At 37.2% G+C, this 18932-nt stretch overlaps 1 protein-coding gene across 4 annotated transcripts in view; it reads left to right on the plus strand.

Moving 5' to 3' along the window:
- The window catches only part of Nox4 (NADPH oxidase 4), a 177745-nt gene that overhangs the window by 50193 nt on the left and 108620 nt on the right, over positions 1-18932 (plus strand). For all 4 annotated transcript variants that reach the window (XM_008759643.4, XM_039092943.2, NM_053524.1 and 1 more), the window contains 1 exon segment: positions 14731-14803. In XM_008759643.4, coding sequence (XP_008757865.1) covers positions 14731-14803 — 73 coding nt within the window.

Raw genomic sequence — 18932 nt, forward strand, 5'->3', positions numbered from 1 at the left:
TAGGGGAAAAATACTGGACAATTGGTATTAGTGTAATTCTAGTACTTGAATCATCTTAAAGTGATATGGGAAACATGATTTTAAAACACATGAATGGGAAGTTATTAAAATCAGTTTTGTTTTTGGGCTATGTTGTTTTTACATTTACATTTAATTGTTCCCTTTTGAGAATGTTTATTTGAGCTCTCTTGTTTTTACTTTTTGCTCTTGCCCTCTTCCCCTTTGTTTCTTCTCTCACCATTCCCCTCTCCTCTTCCTTGCATGTGCTCATGGCTGGCCTTTACTCCTCTCATCTTGACTCTGGTTCATCTCTCTCCCTTGTCTTGTCCTTCCATTAAACCTCTCCATGTGGAAACGTGAAAATAAAAAAATGTTCATTTGAAAGGTCAGTCTGGATTTTTCTGTTGTAAAGACACATCTTTACAATTCAAAAATTAACCCTAATGCTGGAGAAAGTGGCACTGTGAGGATGCTTTCATCATGTAGGCCAAGTATGAGGGTGATTGGGACATCGGGACAATCTGTGATAAAATGATTAGCAGTGATTAACTACTAAGAATATAATGTGCACAGTAACTGGGGCATCTTACCCTATTGTCTGCATTGCCTTTATTTTGCACTAGTTATATGTAAAGAAAGTAATGTAATTTACATCTTAATCCTTCTATATCAGCGTCATAAAGTGTTTTTGTTATAATGACAAAAATATTGTATTTATCATGTTGAAGTATTTCACAGTTCTGTCTTCAGGAACATAAGTTAGTTTTACTTAGCAGTTTGTTCATCAATAACACTTTTTGATTTCAATTTTAGTAACTGGATGAAAAATAAAAGCAAAAAAAGTATCAAAATAAAACATTATGTACAAATAAATGCATTTTGGATTAATGTGAACTAAATCAAGATAAGGAACAGAGCTGTGTGTTAAGAATATTTTCTATAGACCTGGAGAGATTGTTTAGAGGTTAATAGAACTGGCTGTGCTCCCAAAGGTCCTGAGTTCAATTGGCAGCAACTATATGATTGCTCATAATCACCTATAATGAGATCTGGTGCCCTCTTCTGGCCTATAAGGCATATATGCAGACAGAATGTTTACTACATAAAATAAATCTTAAAACAAATGTTGCATGGCCTCTTTAAAAAAAACATGTTTTTAAATTAATGTTTTCTACTAAAGAAAGTTTAATGAAAGAATGCCTTGAGATTCTTAACATTCTTCAAATTTATAATTTTAAAGATGTAAAATATATTGATTTAAATATTACATCAAGTCAATGTACCATAATTAATGCTTCTGAATAAGTAGGAGATATCTACACCCAGGGTAAAACTGCATCATCTTATGTTAACTTCAAGTTCCCAAGAGGACTAGTAGAGACTATATTCCGAAGCTACATTTTTTCTTTTTTTTATTAGATTTTTAAAAAATTTTCATTTCCAATGTTATCACCTTTCCTAGTTTCCAGTCCATAAGCTCCCTATCACAATCCCTTCACCCTTCTTCTATGAGGCTGTTACCCCATACATCCTACCCCTTTCCCACCTCCCAACCCTGACATTCCTCTATAGTAGGGGTCGAATCTTGGGAGGACCAAGGCCTTCTTCTCCCACTGGTGCCCAACAAAGCCATCCTCTGCTACTTATTCATCATTTTTTCCAAACTTTTTTTTATTATATATATTTCTTTACTTACATTTCAAATGTTATTCCTTTTCCCAGTTTCCTGTCCATAAGCCCCCATTCCCTCCCCCTCCCTCATACGGGTATTCCCACATCCGTCCCCCTTACTGTCCCCCATATTTCCCTGCACTGGGGGTCCAAGCTTGGTAGGAACAGGGTTTCCCTTTCCACTGGTGCCCTAAAAGGCTATTCTCTGCTACATATGCAGTTGGAGCCATGGGTCAGTACATGTATAGTCTTTGGATAGTGGTTTAGTCCCTGGAAGCTCTAGTTGGTTGGCATTGTTATTCTTATGGGGTTGCAAGTTCCTTCAACTCTTTCAATCCTTCCTCTAATTCCCCCCAACGGGGTCCTGTTCTCAGTTCAGTGGTTTGCTGCTAGCATTGACCTCTGTATTGGACATGCTCTGGTTGTGTCTCTCAGGAGAGATCTATATCCAGTCCCTTTCAGCATGCATTTTTTAGCTTCATCAATCTTATCTAGTTTTGGTGGTTGTATATAGATGAGCCACATGTGGGGCAGACTCTGAATGGCCATTCCTTGAGTCACTGTTCTAAACTTTGCTTCCATATCCCCTCCTATGGATATTTTTTCCCCTTTAAGAAGGAGTGGGAGTATCTGCATTTTGGTCATCCTTCTTCTTGAGTGTCCTGTGGTCTATGGATTGCATCTTGGGTAATTTGAATTTTGGGGCTAAAATCCACTTATCAATGAGTGCATACCAAGTATGTTTTTCTGTGATTGAGTTACCTCACTCAGGATGATATTTTCTAGTTCATTCCATTTGCCCATGAATTTCATGAAGTCATTATTTGTGATAGCTGAGTAGTACTCCTTTATGCAGATGTACCACATTTTCTGTATCCATTCCTCTGTTGAAGGGCATCTGGGTTCTTTCCAGCTTCTCGCTATTATAAATAAGGCTGCTATGAACATAGTGGCGCATGTGTCTTTGTTCTACGTAGGAGCATCTTTTGGGTATATGCCCAGGAGAGGTATAGCTGAGTCCTCAGGTAGTATAATGTCCAATTTTCTGAGGAACCTCCAGACTGATTTCCAGAGTGGTTGTACCAGTCTGCAGTCACACCAACAATGGAGAAATGTTCCTCTTTCTCCATATCCTCACCAGCATCTTCTGTCGCCTGAGTATTTTTATCTTAACCATTCTGACTGGTGTGAGGTGGAATCCTCAGGGTTCTTTTGATTTACATTTCCCTGATGACTAAGGATATTGAACGTTTCTCTGGGTGCTTTTTGGCCATTTGATATTCCTCAACTGAGAATGTTTTGTTTAACTCTGTACCTCATTTTTTAATAGGATTATTTGGCTCTCTGGAGTCTAACTTCTTGAGTTATTTGTATATTTTTGGATATTAGCTCTCTATTAGAGGTAGGATTGGTAAAGATCTTTTTCCAATTGGTTGCCATTTTGTCCTAATGACAGTGTCTTTTGCCTTATAGAAGCTTTGCAGTTTTATGAGGTCCCATTTGTCGATTCTTGATTTTAGAGCATAAGCCGTTGGTGTTTTGTTCAGGAAATTTTTCCCACTGCCCATGTGTTCGAGACTCTTCCCCACTTTTCTTCTATTAGTTTGAGTGTATCTGGTTTGATGTGGATGTCCTTGATCCACTTGGACTTGAGCTTTGTCCACGGTGATAAGAATGGATCGATTTGCATTCTTCTACATGCTGACCACAAGTTGAACCAGCACCATTTGCTGAAAATGTTATCTTCTTCCATTGGATGGTTTTAGCTCCTTTGTCAAAGATCAAGTGACTATAGGTGTGTGGGTTCATTTCTGGGTCTTCCATTCTGTTCCACTGATCTATCTGCCCATATCTGCACCAATACCATGCAGTTTTTATGACTATTGCTCTGTAATACTACTTGAGGTCAGGGATGGTGATTCCCTCAGAAGTTTGTTTATTGTTGAGGATAGTTTTAGCTATCCTTGTTTTTTTGTTATTCCAAATGAATTTGCAAATTGCTCTTTCTATCTCTATAAAGAATTGAGTAGGAATTTTGATGGGTATTACCTTGAATCTGTGGATTGCTTTTGGCAAAATGGCCATCTTTACTATATTAATCCTGCCAATCCATGAGCATGGGAGATCTTTTCATCTTCTGAGATGTTCCTCAATTTCTTTCTTCAGAGACTTGAAGTTCTTGTCATACAGATCTTTCACTTGCTTGCTAAAAGTCACAGCAAGATATTTTATATTATTTGAGACTATTGTGAAGGGTGTCATTTCCCTAATTTCTTTCTCAGACTCTTTATCCTTTGAGTAGAGGAAGTCTACTGATTTTTTTTTAGTTAATTTTATACCCCAACCCTTTGCTGAAGGTGTTTATCAGGTTAAGTAGTTCTCTCGTGGACCTTTTGGGGTCAATTATGTACACTATCATATCCTCTGCAAATAGTGGTATTTTGATTTCTTCCCTTCCAATTTGTATCCCTTTGACCTCCTTTTATTGTCTGATTGCTCTGGCTAAGACTTCAAGTACTAAATTTAATAAGTTGGGAGAGAGTGAGCAGCTTTGTCCCAGTCCCAGATTTTACTGGGATTGCTTTAAGTTTCTCTCCATTTAGTTTGATGTTAGCTACTCGTTTGCTGTATATTGCTTTTACTATGTTTAGATATGGGCCTTGAATACCTGATCTTTCTAGGACTTTTATCCTGAAGGGGTGTTGAATTTTGTCAAAAGCTTTCTCAGCATCTAATTAAATGATCATGTGTTTCTTATCTTTGAGATTGTTTATATAGTAGATTACATTCATGGATTTCCATATATTAAACTATCCCTGCATCCCTAGTATGAGTCCTACTTGATCATGTTGGATGATTGTTTTGATGTGTTCTTGGATTCAGTTTGCAAAAATTTTATTGAGTATATTTTCATCAATATTTATAAGGGAAATTGGTCTGAAGTTCTCTTTCTTTGTTGGGTCTTTGTGTGGTTTCAATATAAGAGTAATTGTGGCTTCTTATAAGTTATTTGGTAGTGCTCCACCTGCCATGTGTACTCTTTGGATGGTATTTTAGTTCCTGGGAGCTCTGGTTGGTTGGTATTGTTTTTTTTTTTTGTTTGTTTGTTTGTTTGTTTTTGTTTTTTTGGTTTTTTTTGGTATTGTTTTCTTATGGTATTGCAAACCCCTTCAGCTCCTTCAATCCTTTCTCTTACTCCTCAAGTAGGAACTCCATTCTCAGTTCAATTCAGTGGTTGGCTGTGAGAGTCCGTATCTGTATTTGTCATGCTCTGTCAGAGCCTCTCAGGAGATAGCTATATCAGGCTCCTGTCAGCATGCACCTCTTGTCATCAGCAATATCCTCTGGGTTTGGTGGCTGCATGTATATGGGCAGTTACTGGATGGACTTTCAATCTCTGCTCCAATCTTTGTCTCTGTATTTCCTCCTTTGAATAATATTGTTCCCCCTTCTAAGAAGGAAGCATTTTGGTCATCCTTCTTGAGCTTTTTGTGGTCTATGGATTATACCTTTGGTAATCTGAGCTTTTGGACTAATTTCATATTGCAGTGAGTACACACCATGTTTGTGTGTATTTTTTTTTTTTTTTTGGTTTGGTTGGTTGGTTGCTTGGTTTTTTCTTCTTCTTCGTGATTGGGTTATGTTCTAAGGAATAGTGCCTAGGTAAAGCAACAGTCTTTGAGATGGGATTTACACATTGTAAGGTTGTTCTAATGTAGACAATATTATTGTTGGTTCTTTTCCTGTACTATAGTCTGTTTTTAATCTCCCATTGTCTTCTTTCTTGGTGCCTAATTATTTCCTAATGTTTTAAGAAATTATTTCTTAAAACTGAAGGCCATAAAAATACAATATAGTAATTAGACTTACTATTTAGGAAATGATAAGATTATTGAAAGTAGGAGTTTATACAATAAATTTAATAATTTTGTGTATATATGCATCCCTCTAAAAAGGCTTGTATACTAAAATTTTCTTAATTCAATAATACATTCCATGATGAGAATAAAATACTTGACATTTAATTAGAATAAGAAAAATGTGCATAAACAAACACAATTATGTTTTTAATTAAGTTAAAAGAAGTAGTATAATGAGTGTAATATGATGTTTCTGACTGCATTGTGCAAGGGAACAAATGTGGCTTAGAGTCATTCACACAGAGCAGTGTATTACAAATGTGTATTGTGAAGGTTACTAATTAGCTAATTTTATATGAATAGAAATAAATAAGAAGACACTTGCCAATTTTCTTTCTTCTAAAAATAAAAATATATATTTGGCTTTATTTTTGAAAGAATCAAGTACTTTTAGAAGAATAATTGTAATTTTTATAGGTAAATGTAACTTTGCCCAGTGCAACTGTTTTAATTTTAGTCTGTTTTTCCTGTGTCTTAGAAATTTTATCCATAAATGGCTAATAAATTAGATCTTAACTTAGTAGTTAAACAAGAGTGCACTAGGGACGATTCAACGTTTCAGGGATGATTCAATATTTATTACTTAGAGTCTTCTATGTTGTAATTTCCTATGTTGTTTAACCTGCCTTGATCTACCACAACACCAAGAAATCTCTTTAGACCAGCAGAATTTTAAATAATACATCTAATTATACACTTTGAATGCCAACCAACAATTAATTCAGCGCAGAAAACCACTTGCTTATATGTTTAATTTGATGCAGGCATCCACACAACTATCCCCATAACAAGATACCCAGCTTTTGCCTGTTTACTTGCACAAAGGAGAACCTGGGGTTATATTGATGGGGTCTCGGCCCTTACCTTTTCAGTAATTTCATTTACAACAGGTAATGTGTTTTGACTAGGACTGATTCCAAGGATTGCACATTTTGGGCAAACACTCTGTAACTAAGCTTCATATTCAGACTGAGCTATATGGACTCTTAATTATTTGACAGACTGATTCCTGTAAATGCATGTTCAATTTATAGTAGCCAAGAAATTGAACTAACCAAGTAGAATAGCTAAAAACAGTGCAATACACATGTGTGATCAAATTTTATCAATGAAGAAAAATGAAATCATGACATTTACAGAAAACAGATGGAACTGGAAGTTATATTAAGCAAAATAAGCCAGAGCCAAAAAGCCTTTGTGTTTTCTCCTACAGTAAATTTCTACTTTAATTTTTATATGTATGCATGCATGTGTGTGTGCTTGTACATGTATAGGGGTGTGTGTGTGTGTGTGTGTGTGTGTGTGTGTGTGTGTGTGTCTGTAGGTGTGGATATAGATCAGGAAACCAAATATGAAGTCATGGGGAGAGGATTGGAATCCTAAAGGGTGGCATGTGGAAAAACATGTTGTATGCTGGGTTAAAAGAAACAGTGATAATATTTTGAATATATATATAAAAAAGCAACAAATTTTATGTAAAAAGATATTTCAACAAAAGAATTAACAAGTCATTGAATTTATTACTTGTGGTACGCAGACAAAATTCAGCAAGATTTGGTTTTGCCAAAGGAACAACTACAAGACTGTAATGTCAGACCATTGTGAACATTGGGTGGTCTTGGGCTTCTCTTTCATCTTCCAATGACAGGAGTCAAACCAGTTATGTTCTATGCCACCTACATCTCTGTCTCTCTGTCTGTCTCCTTTCCTCTCTTCCTCTTTTGTTTTCTCCCTCCTTCCATTTCTTTACAAGTTTATCCTACATATTTTTTATGTTCTATAGATGGGGTGGAGATAGAGGTTTTTACAGAATCTTCCATGTCCGTCCCTCTCAACTGTCTGTCTGCAGTCATAGATATTACTGCCAGTGTAGTTTATTTGCTGTTTATGGTCTGTGGGATCATGGATCATGGGTTTCCACATGATGGTTTTTTGCACAGATCATGAGCAAAGCTTCTGGTTGTAATAGGACCATGCAAGAAATTCTCTAGTGAATGTGATGAAATATTTGAGTGCAGTGAATTTTTTATTCTAGCTCTTCTAAGATGTCTTATTATACTAAGGTGACTTGTGACTCTTCAGGGAATGCATATGACTCCTGAATAATCAGAAAAATGTTTATATAATCTACTAGGACAACTGTAGCTATAGTCCAAAAATACTCATTTGTTTAGGCTTCCTTCCATTAAGGTGGTTTGTAGACAGACATTCAATGACCAATTGCGGCAGGTTCAGAATTTTACAGGAAACCTTCATGCCTAAAAAATTAATATAGGCACAGTGAAATTATTGGAATTGTCCCTCTGCTCACAAACTTTATAGTATGTACCAACTATAGGTTTTAACATTAAATATGGTTTTTCAGGCTCAAGTAAAGTCTTTATTGTTTGTTTTTCAAATATTTTTATACTTAGCTAAAATTTACTAAATCACACATAAATAGAAAACACATTATTGGATTGGCTTAAATATGCATATATGTTAGCCTTGACCAAAATCAAGACTTCTAATATTTCCATTACTCTGCTCTCAGATATTATATATTTTAATAATTCCTCTTGTATTCTGTCCTTTCTTATGACTCAGCTAGTTTTTCTTTTCCCCCAACGTAATATTTCTTAGACTCTTTGGGGATTTAATATCAGAAACCCCTATCACATTCCTTTCCCCGCCCTATCCAATCCCACCTTGAGATTTACTCTACAGCAACAGCAACAACAACAACAAAAGTTCAATTTATGTGATCTGAATACTCACTGGTTGGTCATAGTCAAACTCTAAGTGTCCTTCCCCCTAAATAGAGTAATAGAGTTGAGTCCTCCCCATCCCACATCCCTGCTGGTAGTCATCTACTGTGGCCATAGGATCCTTTGTTTGTTTGTTTTTCTTTTTTGGTGTTGGGTTTTTTTCTCTTCCATGGCTTCCTGCCCGGGCTATTACTATCTATCTATCTATCTATCTATCTATCTATCTATCTATCTATCTATCTATCTCTCTATCATTTTTCAGGAGTGGGATGGAATACAGTGGAGTGGAGATAGAAGTTGCAGAATCTTCCATGTCCTGCCCTCTCAACTGTCTGTCCGCAGTCATAGATATCACTGCCAATGCAGTTCATCTGCTCTTTACAGTCCATGGGAGCATGGATCATGGGTTTCCACATGATGGTTTCTGGCATCAGCACAGACCACAAACAAAGATTCTGGTTGTAGTAGGACCACAGACCCAGGTAAGGTCCCCTAGTGTAGCTGGGAACATGGATGTTAACATGCCATCCCATCACAGCATAGAACACATCCTATCTTAGGTGTTTACTGCTGTGAACAGGCACCATGACCAAGGCAACTCTTATAAATCACAACATTTAATTGGGGCTGGTTTATAGGTACAGAGGTTCTGTCCATTATCATCAAGGTGGGAACTTGGCAGACATAGAGCTGGAGGAGCTGAGAGTTCCAACTCTTGTTCTGAAGACAGCTAGGAGAAGACTAGCTTCTGGGTAGCTTGGATGAGGGTCTTAATTCCCAATCCCAAAGTGGCACACCTATTCATCAAGACCACACCCACTTCAACAAAGCCACACCTCCAAATAGTGCCACTTCCTGGGCTATGTATACTCAAAGCAACACATTGGCATTTGGTGCTAACATGGGCCACAGACCTGGCTTCAGAAAGTCCTGAGACCCAGACATGGCTCTCAGCTGCCTCACAGGTATGGATATCACTGTGGCCTCAGGTTGCAGCATTGCTGATAGACATCAACATGCTTTAAGGTTACAGGACAGACCATGAATTCATATGACTTTCCAGAGTAACACAGGCCATGCACATCAACACAGACCCTGTGAAATATGACCGCAGACCCAGACATGGCTCTCTGTGGTAGAATGGACTCAAACATCATCATGAACAGAGGTGGTAGCACAGGCCACTCACGTTAGCATGGTCCTCAGGGCCCGCATGGCCCACAGACACCACCGTGGACTCAGGCATCTGCAGAGGCTATGAACATCTGCATGTCATCAGGTGATCACCAACACAATTCTTAGACATCGACCCAAAGCCTGGCCACATTAGGGCTACTATCACACTTAGGGCCCTCAGACGACACGGTAGTTCTGCAAGCTACAATCAAGAAAGTGAATCTTTTCTCATCTTGAGCCTCCATCAATCCCCAGAGATAGGATTATCTCACAGATGGGCAGCTTGTTCCTGGGCAAAATCTGCATGTACTAAAGCTCTGGCATGCTTCATGACATCCCATAGACCTTACATGATCCTCCATCAACGTCAGCCCCCGTGCTTTCTTACCAGTTCTACAACTCTCCCCAGCGCTCTCACCACCACTCCATCAAGTTAGGGCTTTTTTTTTTTTTTTGCCCTGCCTGACCCTGCTGGCTAACACCAGCATGCATTCACAGTTGCTTTTCTTTCATTCTTTTTAAAAATTAGATATCTTATTTATTTATATTTCAAATGGTATTCCATTTCCTAGTTTCCCCTGTGCAAATCCCCTATGTAATCCCCCTCCCTCTGTTTCTATGAGGGTGCTCTCCCACTGAACCACCCATTCCTACCTCACCACCCTGGCATTCTACTACACTGGGTCCTTGAGTCTTCACAGGACAAAGGACCTCTCTTCCCATTGATGCCAGATAAGGCCATCTTCTGCTACATATGCATGTGTACACGTTGGTTGGTGGTTTAGATTCTGGTCTGGTGGGTGATATTGTTCTTCCTACAAACCCCCTCAGCTCCTTCAGTCCTTTGCCTAACTCCTCTGTTGGAGTTCCTCTGCTCAGTTCAATGGTTGGCTGCAACCATCCACATCTGTATTTGTCAGGCTCTAGCAAAGCCTCTTGGAGACAGCTATATCATGTTCCTGTCATCAAGCACTTCATGGCATCCACAGTAGTGAGTGGGTTTGCTGTCTGCAAATGGGATGGATCCCCAGGTGGGATCCCTTTGGATAGCCTTTCCTTCATTCTCTGCTCCACACTTTGTCCCCATATTTCCTTTAGACAAGAGCACTTCTGGGTTAAAAATTTGCAGATGAGGGGATGACCTCCTCCCCCAACTGTGGCCTTACTTAACCTTTGGATATGGTCTCTACAGGTTCTCCCTACACTTTCTTTGTTGGGCATTTCAGCTAATCTCATACCCCTTGGATCCTAGGAGTGTCTTGCATTCCTGGCATCTTGGAATTTCTGGTGGCTACTCCCAGTTCACCATCTCCCACTGCTACACACCTCTGTTCAATTTCCTGACCTATATACCGTTCCCGTCTCCTCCCTTACCTGATTCTGCCCTCTTTACCGCCTCCCCACCCCAATTCCTACGGAGTCCCTTTCCCCCTCATATTAGTATTTTGGTCCCCCTTCTGGGAATGAATGAAGCAGCCACACTTTGGTCTTCCTTATTCTTTAACTTCATATGGTCTGTGAGTTGTACTATGGGTATTATGAGCTTTATGCCTAATATCCACTTATCAGTGAGTACATACCATGTATGTTCTTTTGGGACTGGGTAACTTCACTCAGGATGATATTTTCTAGTTCCATCCATTTGCCTAAGAATTACATGAAGTCATTGTTTTTAATAGCTGATTAGTGCTCCATTGTGTAAATGTACCACATTTTCTGTATCCTTTCCTCTGTTGAGCGACATCTGAGTTCTTTTCAGCTTCTGGCTATTATACATAAGGCTGCTATGAACATAGTGCAGCATGTATCCTTGTTACATGTTGGAGCATCATTTGGGTATATGCTGAGGAGTGGTACAGCTGTATCCTCAGGTAGTACTATGTCCACTTTTCTGAGGAACCACCAGACTGATTTTCAGAGTGCTTGTACCAGCTTGCAATCCCACTAACAGTGGAGGAGTGTTCCTCTTTCCCCACATCCTCACCAGCATCTGCTATTACCTTAGTTTTTGTTCTTAGCCATTCTGACTGGTGTGAGGTAGAATCTCAGGGTCATTTTGATTTGTACTTCTCTGCTCACTAAGGATACTGAACACTTATTTAGGTGCTTCTTGGACATTCAATATGCCTCAGTTGAAAATTCTTTGTACCCAATTTTTTAACAGGGTTATTTGGTTCTCTGGAGTCAAACTTCTTTGTACATATTGAGTTCTTTGTATATATTGAGTTCTTCATATAGAGAGAGTATTAGCATTCTGTCAGATGTAAGATTTGTAAAGATCTTTTCAGAATCTGTTGGTTGCTGTTTTGTCCTATTGACAGTATCCTTTGCCTTACAGAAGCTTTTAAATTTTATGAGGTCCCATTTGTTGATTGTTCATCTTAGAGCATAAGCCATTGGTGTTCTGTTCAGGAAATTTTCCACCTTGCCCATATGTTCTAGGATCTTCCTCACTTTCTCTTCTATTAGATGTAAACAATGTCAACAAGTGGCTGGATATAAAATTACCTCAAACACATTAGTAGGCTTCCTTTAATCAAAGGATATATAGGTTGAGAAATAAATTAGGGAAACTATACCTTTCACAATAGTCCTGAATAATATAAAGTAACTTGGTGTGACCCTAACCAAGCAAGTGAAAGATCTAAATTACAAGAACATCAAGTCTCTGAATAAAGAAATTGGAGAAGATCTCAGAAAATGAAAGATCTCCCATGCTCATGGATTGGCAAGATTAATATAGTAAAAATGACCATCTTTCCAAAAGCAATCTACATATTCAATGCAATCCCCATTAAAATTCCAACTCAATTCTTCACAGAGTTAGAAAAAGCAATTTTCAAATTCATTTGGAATAACCAAATACCCAGGATAGCGAAAACTATTCTGAACAATAAAAGAACTTCTGGGGGAATCACCATCCTTGACCTCCAGCAGTATTACAGAGCAATAATGATAAAAAACTGCATGGTATTGGTACAGAGGCAGGCAGGTAGATCAATGGAATAGAATTGAAGACCTATTGAAGAATAGAATAGAACGAACATACACTCCTATGGTCCTTTGATCTTTGACAGAGGAGCTAAAACCATCCAGTGGAAAAATGAGAGCATGTTCAGCTAATGTTGCTGGTTCGACTAGTGGTCAGCATATAGAAGAATGCACATGGATCCATTCTTATCTCCTTGTACAAAGCTCAAGTCCAAGTGAATCAAGGACCTCCACATAAAATCAGATAAACAGTTGCTTTTCTAACTACAAGATAACATGAAAATTCTATATTTTCATTAGCACATTTCTAATTTTTACAAGGTGAATAACTCATCTGCTTTTACCTAATCTAGTACTTTAGGGGAATCATCTATGTTGATGCTTAATATATCAATATTTCCTACTTTATTTGTTTTTTTTACTTTTATATATGTATAACCATACAATTGTTGCCTGTCAATGTTAATGTATGTGTATTCCATGACCATTAAAAACAGCTATGAATATTCTGAAAAGAGTATTTGTGTTGCTATATGCTTGTTTCTTTGAGTAACTACTCTGGAGCCAGACCATGCTGTAGGTATGCTGCTTTTCAGTAGTTTATTGTCTGTCGTTAGGTGTGAAGTGGATTTATTTCTTCCCATGTGGTTGGGAAGCAATCACTTACCTAGAGGAAATGGAAAAGGTGCTGTGAAGTAAATACTATAAGGAAAAGTACCCAGAAGACATAATTTGTATTAGGAGTATCTGGCAAGGGAATGATTCCTGATAACACTGAGTCTATGTAAAGTACAATTTGTTTTCTATCGTAGTGAGTATTCTGATATTATTATTGCCCAGTTGCTCTAATCACTTAGCACTCTGAACAATACACACAAGTACTGTCTTTACACTGATCCAGGACTGGTTGTTTCTTTAGTGGTTTCTTGTCAGTGAAAGCCTTATTGTTCCATAGGTGATGCCTGAACAGAGAAGTGGGAAGTTTATACAGTTCTCCAAATAGAATTTGTTGAATAATTTTTCTTTTGGCCCAATTTCAGAGTCCCTCAGATTGAGAATTTAGGTTTGATTAATATCTCTATCTATCTATCTATCTATCTATCTATCTATCTATCTATCTATCTATCTATCTGCGGCAGGGTGTGGTAGTGAATACCTTTAATTCCCACACTCAATAGGTAGAGACAAGCAGATTTCTGTGCGTTTGAGGTCAACCTGATCAAACCAAGTTCAAGGACTGTCAGAGCTGCTATTATTCTCTCTCTCTCTCTCTCTCTCTCTCTCTCTCTCTCTCTCTCTGTATAGTAATTAATTTTATAGTAATGACATAGTAAGGGGTCTATTTACATTCTAACTTAGATATCATATATCAGCTCTTCATTCTGGAATAGCCTAATGCTAAATTTTTAGCTGTAAAAATTATCATTAATTTAAACATCTTTAGCTTTTCTTTTTATTTAAATAAATTTTATACTATATCAGACCACTTGTTCTATATTTTGTAACTAGTGTGTGTGTGTGTGTGTGTGTGTGTGTGTGTGTGTGTGTGTGTGTTTATGGCACAGTATTTGTATATGCATGCATTTATGTGGGGGGATGTGGTTGTGTGTGACACAGTTTTTGTGTATTGGAGTAGGTCAGAGGACAACTTGCCGGACTTGCTTTTCTCCTTTTACCATGTGAAATATGGGGATGAAATTCAAGTTCTCATGCTTGTTGGCAAACGCCTTTCCCTGCTGAGCTATCTTCTCTTAGACCCTAGAATGTTTTTGATGTGAAGAGCAAGTCCATCTACAAGCTTTCTTCAGATACCACAGAAAGGGAATATTGTAGATGATAGGAAAGAAAGATTACAAAAGCTAGATGGCCAAGATAGGGTCTTCTATATATAACAGAGAAAGTGCCCCCCTAGAAACCTCAACAATATGACTGCTTGAACAAGCCCTCCATGCTTTCAGCATTAGGAATAGAGCATTTGCAATGCAAGAATAGACTCCTCTACTCCAGGAACAAAGGAACCTGCCTGTTCTGAAAGCATGAATACTTCAGGCTGTGCTAATTTTCTTAACAGTTTGTTTGAGGGGGTGTATACATACACAAGAGAAATAAAAATTGAATTTGCTTTTCACTGAATAGTGTTCTACACTTTAGACTCCAAGGTGATAATTTTTGAACTTTCTTCCAGTATGAATTAAGTGAAAATGTACTTGTAAATGTTCTTACAGTTCCGGGCCTGACAGGTGTCTGCATGGTGGTGGTATTGTTCCTCATGGTTACAGCTTCTACCTATGCAATAAGGTAAGGGTCAGGCTGAGACCATTTTATTGTTCACCTGTCCAGGTTGTCCTGATTTTCTTCCACTTATTTTCACTTTCCTACAAATGAGAAAAGACTTGAATGACTAAAGTATTTAGCCAGTACATGTAATGAGTGGGTTATTCTGGGTTGCCACAGCTGAAATAAAAACATTCCAATATTTCATTTACATTTTTAAAGATTTATGTATATATTTTATGTGTATGAGTACACTCTAGTTGTCTTCAGACACACCAGAAGAGGGCATCAGATTCCATTATTAATGGTTGTGAGCCATCATGTGGTTGCTGGGAATTCAATTCAGGACCTCAGTGGTCTTAACAGTTGAGCTATTTCTCCAGTCTGTCATTTACCTTTTTTAAAAATTACATTTTATTTGTCATAAGGAATAATGTATGGAAATTTCTAGTGAGTACCAAGGGAAGTGGAATATTTCAGAATCTTTTATAGAAAACATTGTTAAGTATGGGCTGGAGTTTTAAGTGTACCCACAGACTTTAAGAGGAATATATGCCTTAAAGAAAATATTTTACACGTGATTACCTGATGATAGTTTTTATTTTGACTATAATATAAAATAGTGTTCTAAATAAAGCCTCAGAAACAAAATTGACTCATGCTTAAATATTTAACAACACTTCAATTCCTACTGATTTGTTTAATTAAAATCTTTTGATGAGGCTAGGGATATGACACAGTTGGGAAATTGCTTGTGCACAAGAATGGTGTTCTACATACAAATCCATAGAATCAATGTGAAAGTCAGGCATCTTGCACATCTGCCATCCTATCACTAGGATGGAGACACCTAGAGACAGATAGATAGATGGGTACATGTGATATTCTGGACAGACAGTCGAGGCAAATTATAAAGCTTAAGGTTCAGTCAGAGACCCTAACTCAAAAGAAATAAAAAGATTCAGAAAGATAAAGACATTCAACCTCAGCTTCTAGGTATATGTGTGAATGTGTATAGATAGATAAATAAATAAATAGTAAGTAAAAGTAGAAGTGTTAGATTTGCCAATAGCATTTTCATGTCTTGTTTTCTGGTGAACACATTCCATTTCAGAATAGAAGTATCTCACTTATAGGATTAAACTTTTTGCTTGAAGAAAACAAACGAGACCAAAAACAAAAAAAAAAACTTATGAATTCTTATAATTTATAATTTTTTAGTTATTTTCTTGGCCAAGAAATGAAAAAGAGTGAAGAAATAAGTCTTCATATGCTTTGAAAATATTTGGAAAATAGTATTTTCAAATGATTCTATTGGTATATTTCTACAAACATTTACTCATAAATAAACCCACTTTCAATTGCTACAAAAGATTAGTGCTGTTGTTCTATGCTCTGTGCCATACCACCAGGAAATTTTAAACATTTTCCATGTTAAATACATTTTATTTTTCTCTTTACTGATGACAGAATCTATCACCATGCATATATTATTTTTCAAGAACCCTAAATGTTGATTTCTGGGGTTAACTTATGGTTCTGAATAGTAAATTCTGAAACAAGTGCCAAATCTGTGTGTTTTCACACATTTTCAACTCTGTCCAAAGGACAGAGGACATACTTTTAGATATAAAATAGTTATCTCAAACAGTAAGTATATTTTTAAGCTTCTTATAAAAACTATAAATTATAAAATCTAAGTTTTGGGGAATGGTTCAATTCTGTGGTTGGGTTTAAAATTAGTAAACTTATTTTTTTTTAGAGAGCATTACACAGTGTATTGAAACTAACAATTATGTAGAATTTGACCCAGAAATAAAACCAAATTAGATATTTACAAATCCATATTATAAATATTTCAGTGACATTGTCTATGAAAGCAAATGCTTTAAAATGAGTAAATGGAAAATCATTGAGTATTATTTATACGAGCATTTTTAAACGTTGTTAATGCTTTATAATAGAGTTATTCATAAAGCTCTTACAAATATCTGCTCTCTACTTCTAATTTTTAATAAGTAAACATTTGCCCAAACACATGAAATAAAATAATGTGTGTACTTTTTACAGATAATTAATAACTGATATTTATCATTCTAATTTTGGTCCTCCCCCAGAGCAATAATGCTATCCTGGTTAGGGTTTATAGTGCTGTGAGAAAACACTAGGACTAAAAGCAACCAGAGGCAGAAAGGGCTTGTTTCAGCTTCTAATTCTCAGGTGACATACTTCAGCACTGAGCGAAATCAGGGCAGGAACTCACAGAAGGAACCAGGAGGCAGGTACTTAAATAGCAGCTGTGGAGGAGTGCTACTTGCTAGCTTGTTTTCCTATCCTTATTTCTAATGTAACTAGTACCAGCCCAACACTGATACTGCCCACAGTAGGATGTGCTCCTCTGCATTAATCAAGAAAATGGACCCCACAGACCGGCCTACAGGCCATCTGCTGCAGACCATCCTCAATTAAGATTTATTTTCCCAGGTAACTCTAGCTTCTATTGTAAACTAGCTAGAACAATTTATCCTCTTGTCAACTTGACACTTCAATATATTACACACTAGATTACTTCTCTTTTTTCTTTATTCCCAAGATCTCATCGTGACATCCATATCTCAATAGAAAACATGTATCAACTTTTAAAAGTCCTAGTCTCTAAAATTCAGTCTTTTTAAAATATTCAGTCTCTAAATTCCAAAGTCTCTTAATTGTATTCTTCCATAAAGTCAAAAATAAGCTACATACTTATTTAAAAATGAAGAGCTTGTGTACCATACAAATTAGATTAAAACAAAACCAAAGTTGAACATTGTCAATCTCTGTGTGAGACTTCTTGGACTCATGCTTTTCTGGACCTCTAAGGGCCTAGGCAGCTCCATTTCTCTGGTTTACATTTACAGTACATATAGCTTGTCTTATAGGCTTAGGCTAGCTTCCAAACCTCCTTCAACATTTTCACACATTGCTACTAGCATCTGCAAAATACTGGAATTTCTCCTGCAACTGGGCTGCACCTTGACCAGTACCTTTCCTGGGCTCTAATTAGGGACTCTGATATTACCTCTGATGATTCCAAGTCTTAGCTTCTTCTCATGACTCCTTCAATCCTGGAGATTCTGCTGTTATTTTCATCACCAGTGGGTTCTTCTGGCCTCTCACAGTGCCAAGCCCTCCATGACTCCTTCATGCTTTCAAGATTAATATTACCAGGGAAACTCTTACACATCCCCAAATTCAGCTTCCAGCCTAAACTTCACCACCTCTGAGTTCTGGCCTTGAGGAAACATTTCCCAGAAGTTTTCTTTTCAGTAATGTTCTCTTCCTAATCAAGGCCAGTTCTTTATATCTTTGTGACCAGAACTGTATATTATTTTTTGAATAAACTATTATTTATTGGATATTTTATTCATTTACATTTCAAATATTATGCCTCTTACTGTTTTCCCTCTGGAAACAACCTATTCCATCATCCCTTCCTCCCCCTGCTTCTATGAGGATGCTCCCCCACCACCCACCCACTCTAGCCTCTCTATCCAGGACCAAGGGCTGTATATTCTTAATCTAACATATTGAGCATCACAGAGAGAGTCTTTAAGACATTCTTAACTTCCCTCTGAAACTTCAGGCCAGGTTACCATTATCTGCACTAACTCTGACATTCTCTTCTAATTTCCCACAATAGCTCAATATACTCTGAACATTCAGTAGTTTCCTATTCCAATGTTCTACTATTTCCACAACACCCTCAATCCCAGAAAATGTTCAGGTCTCACCCACATATCCCATTCCTGATACTAATTTATGTTTTAGAAAGTTTTTCTATTGCTGTGATGAAATAGCACAATCAAAAATGACTTTGGGAAAAAGGGATTTATTTTGGCTTCCAATTCTACATTAGACTATGTTGTAAAAAAAAAAAGTCAGGGCAGAAACTCAAGGCAGAAAGTTGAAAGCAGTAACTGGAACAGAAGGAAGAATGCTGACTTTCGATGATAATTTAATCTTTTTCCATTCGAGGTTTAGTTTTTTGAACTTTTTAAAAAAACATCCTTTGAAGTTAGAACATAAGTTTGAAAATTTTGTTTTTGACAAATCAAAAGTAAAAGAAAAAAAAGAGCTGATAATTGTGGTACTTGCCACCAACTGGGGTGTT

Source organism: Rattus norvegicus, chromosome 1, assembly GCF_036323735.1.
Source record: "Rattus norvegicus strain BN/NHsdMcwi chromosome 1, GRCr8, whole genome shotgun sequence".
NCBI classification, from domain to species: Eukaryota; Metazoa; Chordata; class Mammalia; order Rodentia; family Muridae; genus Rattus; species Rattus norvegicus.